A 4544-nucleotide genomic window follows, 5' to 3' on the forward strand; every position below is an offset into this window, starting at 1 on the left:
AAGAGTCAAGACAGCACCCCCAAAAGGGTCCCAATGCCAAGATCCATCCCTAGCTTCAGCCAGTTTTGGGTTAATGGGCATGTCCGTGCTCAGGGAGGTCTCATCCTGAACTTCCCCATATGAGTCAGCTTCCTGGTGTCACTTTTTAGTGCTTTACCATCCTCTGCACCCCCTATTTATTTGTTAAATAATATTGTATCATTTTAGAGAGCAACAATAATGATACTGTTTGTTGCAAGGAAAGTAATAATTAGGGCTGAATTATATCCTGGAACAAACCCTAGGAAGTGTTAACTCTCCAGGTTGGAACTAATGTGAGGTGCTTAATATTGCTGTTATTTCCCCAGTTCCTGTAAAACCATCTGTGACTGAAGAAAGGAACATGGAATCTGAGCAACCTAATACATCAAAAAAGGTTACTGAGGAAGAGCTGGAAGACTGGTTGGACAGTATGATTTCCTGAGAAAGAAAGAAGAAAAAGGGCCTGAAGCCAATGTTGGTTGCCTTCTAAGTAAGGGCAGGCACCAGACTCCTTCAGGAACAGGGAGTTTGCATGCATGCCCCAAGCCAGTGTGTTCCATCACGCTTACAGCAGTGAATGCTACCTCTCTGACAGCAGCTAACATAATACATGTTAGGGGCTTGTTGCATTTGTCTTCGGGCTTAGCAATCTGATAGATTTCTTTAAGGGCAGGGGATGTTATGGCCCTTATTTCCAGCCTCCTTCCTCTCAATGTTTACAGAATTGCAGGTGCTGCTGTATAAGAGAATGGATGTAAGCATTTGGCCAAAATAAACAAACGCTGTGCTATGGGTATTTTGTCTCACTTTCCTTTCCCCAGCCATTGCAGGATGATTGCAGAATTAACCATAAGGGGTGCAGTGGAAGAGCCGAGCCGTGGATTGGTATGTATTACTTTATTGCAGTGGGCACTTCATTTTACTTGAGGAGATTCACCTAAACACAGCAGCTCCACTACTTTACAATGGACCAGAAAGCATTACTCAATTTTGGCATAAGATTGAGATTTTTCTGAATTTTCAGTACAGTACTTTTCTTCTAATAACAGCAGTTGACAAGCTGTTACTGAAAAAAATATGAATAACCTTCAAGTGCAGTTTCATAAAGTAAAGCAGAAGATCAACACAACTAATGGGATCCTTCAGAAACACAAACATAAAAAACTTGCATAGCTATATCTAAAGAGGTTTTAAGGCACTTAATCGATATTTCAGTGTCGACAAAGTGGTGTTTTTTTTTTTAACTGCTTAAAGCTTTTTTAGCTGATTCTGGATACAGTCACTAGCAAGTACCATGAGAAAAATTAGACTGCAGTTAAAATGATTTTCGTGTAGTTCAGACCACAAGTTTAGTAGGTGGGATCCTGAAATATGACATTCAGGTGTTTGAAATGTCAGGTATTATGCATTCGAGACTTTTTCTTCAATGTGATCACTCCAGTTAGTTACATTAAGACTGAAAACTTGAAGGCATTCATGTACCATTGTCTTTGAGCATCCTTTTTTGACAACTTGTCTTCCACAGTGTTTGTCCATTAGGCACAAAAAGCGAAATCCAAAATATCAGAGTGTAACAAAGACTTTCTTCTGAGGGAGGCATTTAGAAAATGTCACATTTCTAATATGTTACAGGACTATAAAATATTTTTTTCAACTAGAAAATGGATCATCCAGAATTAGAGCTTTTTTCATTCATATTTATCCAAGCTGATCTTCATATTGTTTACGAAAGCAGTCACCAGCTGGGAAGAAGTCCCAACACCTCTCTTGGTACATCTTCCAGACGTAAGATTCCTGAAATAGGTGAAGAAAGGTACTTCTTTGTAAACTACAGTAACCTGGAACCCAGTTTGTCCCTCCAGGACTACGGCTGTGACTCTAGATGAGGCACACTGGAGCACCCCTTTCTCATGTTGCTCCCAGCCCAGGCTGTGTTGTGGGAGCAAGATGGCATGTCTCCCTGACAGTGTGGACAGGGGAGGAGAAAATTCCCCTCCCTTATCCCAAAACAAAATGGAAGGCAGCTCAATGTTTGCCACTGAATGTACTTAAGGATGGAAGAATGGGCTGCTTCCATGTCATTTGCAATTGGTGGAAGACAGAAGAAGGTACAATGAGGGAACATTGAGTGCTGGCTCTGGCGGGTGCCTGGAGCTAGATCTGGAAGGCAGCTGCTTCGCTCATTTTCCTACAGACACAGTGATTTCTGAATACTGGATGACCAACTTTTCCCTCCCCTGTTTTCTACCTTTACAGTGCTTGTCACATCCTTCCACTCATCCCCTCACCTCCGCCCTCCCTCTGTTACCCCTCCCTCCAGGGCCGCTCTTTCTCATGCTGTCTCCCACCCTATTTTACTCTGATTCCTCTGCTCTTTGTTACCACCACCCTCTCCATTTCTCATTTTTCTCCCCCTAGTTCCCCCCACCTCCAGCTATTCTAGTCTGAAGCAGTAACCATAAGTGTGTGTGTACAGGGAAGGATAACCAAGAGGAATTTTGGAACAGAGCGAGATCACCATAGAATTCTATTTCTTATTAAGTCACAAAGAAGTGATGAAACAAAATGCATGCAAGAGACTAATGGGGTCATCTATCTCAGGTATCTTGTGTTTTGCTAAGTCCTAAGAGCTAACACAGTGATATGATTCTTAATCAAAGGCTCTTTCTTTCTTACCTGACCTGTGTGTTCTGTTTCATCTTTATTAATCAGATACATCAGAAAGAACCTGGGAAAAGGTATAGGAAGAAAACAGATACTTTAAGAGATCTAAGTTCATTTACTTAATTGAAACAGGATTCAAAAATATTTGGCATCATGCTGTCCACAGTACTTTTAAGAATCAGGGAAATAGTATAAAGATAGAAATCCCGCTTTTCTAATAGTAAGAGACCATCTCAAAATTAGCATGTGTATGAATACAGATCCTATTTACCATTCCCAAACCCTGAACTATAATCACCCACAAAGCAGTGTTCTGGCTACCATTTTATTGTTTAAAAAAATCCTAATCTAGGGGCCAGCAGGTGGCATAGTGGTTGAGGTACTGGACTCCCCCATGGCTGACTGATTCAAGTCCCGGACCTGGAGGTCTACTTTCCTATTTTCCCTTTCTTTAGTCAAATTAAATAATTCTTTAAGAAAAAAAAAATCCTAAACAATGGAGTGGAAGCCCAATTTCCTACCAGATACTTTTTTTAAAAAAAAGTTTTTTCCTTTGTTTCTTCCAAAGAAAAACAGCACCTCCAACAGGGTTCCTGTGCCATGATTCACACCCAGCCTCAGCCAGCCCCGGATTACAGGCAAGTGTGCACCCATGTCGGGCAGGTCTCTGAATGTGAACCTGGAACCCTCCCACAGGGGCTACTTTGCAGACAACCATGTTTTACTGCTGTGCCACGGTCTAGTCCCACCATGTAACTGTTAGTAGGGCCAGTTTACTCTCTAAACTGAAATTACATGCGTGTCTCAAGGGTATCTGTCATGGAAAAGGCAGAAAGTATCTAAGCTGCTCTGATTCTGGAGGTATAGTTTTATTGTGGACAATTGGGAGATGCCTATTAGTGTCATCTCTAACCATGATGTGTGGCTAAGGTAGACATCTTAGTGACAAAGAAGTACCCCACAAGGCTGGGGCTGAACTCTCAGTTCACATTTCATGGGCTCAGAGGTGGTTTCTGAAGGAACAAGTCTCAGCCCTTCAGGAAAAGGACTGTATTGTGAGGCCAGTGGTAAGGAAAAGGGTAGAAATAGCATTCTTCAGAGGGTGGGGAGAGACTTTATGTTCCTTTAGATTAGGCCTGTCTTTATAGCTTCAGGTCCTGGCCCACAGCAGTGAACATACGATTCCTTCCCCACTCTAAGAAGGCACAGCCCGTATGCTCATCATGTGTGAGACTCAGGCATGTAGGACCTTACTCCCTTAGGTAACAAAGCTCCAGTTCAGGTGCCAGTTTTTTTTTTTTTTTTTTGGAGAGGTTTTCTCTACAGGGCGCGTGCGCTCGCCAGACAGAGAGAGACATAGAGACAGAAAGCGAGAAGTCACCCCCCAGGGGGGATGGTCATGCCGCAATCCCTTCTCCTCCATTCTCCTCTCAGGATCTTGGGCACGCATGCACACGCGCCCGGCGTGAGTTTTAAGCTACCGGGTCTGGGACGCGAACCGCAGTCGACTACGTGGGAGTCCAGCGACATAGCCATTACGCTAACTGCTGGTTCCCAGGTGCGAGGTTTAATTATGAATAAAATGGATTCTTTCCCCTCAGGCTTATTGCTGGAAGGGGTCAGAGACAGGAAAAGATCACCACTGCACAGAGAAACCTGGGTAAGACCTAGAGAGGAGGCCCCAGTCTAGATAACCTCCATCCTCTCATGTGGGGACAGTGCTGTGGGCAATTTTTCAATTTTGCGGAAATAGGGCAATAGCTAAAAGTAAAAAGAGGGTCACAGACTTTTCTTTCTTTGGGATGCAAAACATTTGTATGGTGATAGGAAATACCCAGGAGAGAAAGAAATGTCTGATT

General features: G+C 43.0%; 2 protein-coding genes across 2 annotated transcripts in view; one reads left to right on the top strand and one right to left on the bottom strand.

The window, feature by feature from the left end:
* Positions 1-817, top strand: part of AVEN (apoptosis and caspase activation inhibitor) — a gene marked incomplete at its 5' end in the record, with an annotated part of 128423 nt that extends 127606 nt beyond the window's left edge. The window contains 1 exon segment of the mRNA XM_014588472.1: positions 348-817. Within this exon segment, the coding sequence (XP_014443958.1) occupies positions 348-463 (116 nt within the window).
* A 92-nt stretch (positions 818-909) lies between these two features.
* RYR3 (ryanodine receptor 3) overlaps positions 910-4544 on the bottom strand; it is a 143613-nt gene continuing 139978 nt past the window's right edge. Inside the window, 2 exon segments of the mRNA XM_014588380.1 lie at positions 910-1815; positions 2698-2749. Coding sequence (XP_014443866.1) covers positions 1720-1815; positions 2698-2749 — 148 coding nt within the window. The 3' untranslated portion in view covers positions 910-1719.

The sequence above is a fragment of the Tupaia chinensis genome, unplaced genomic scaffold (genome assembly GCF_000334495.1).
Source record: "Tupaia chinensis unplaced genomic scaffold, TupChi_1.0 Scaffold000037_21, whole genome shotgun sequence".
Taxonomy (NCBI): Eukaryota; Metazoa; Chordata; class Mammalia; order Scandentia; family Tupaiidae; genus Tupaia; species Tupaia belangeri.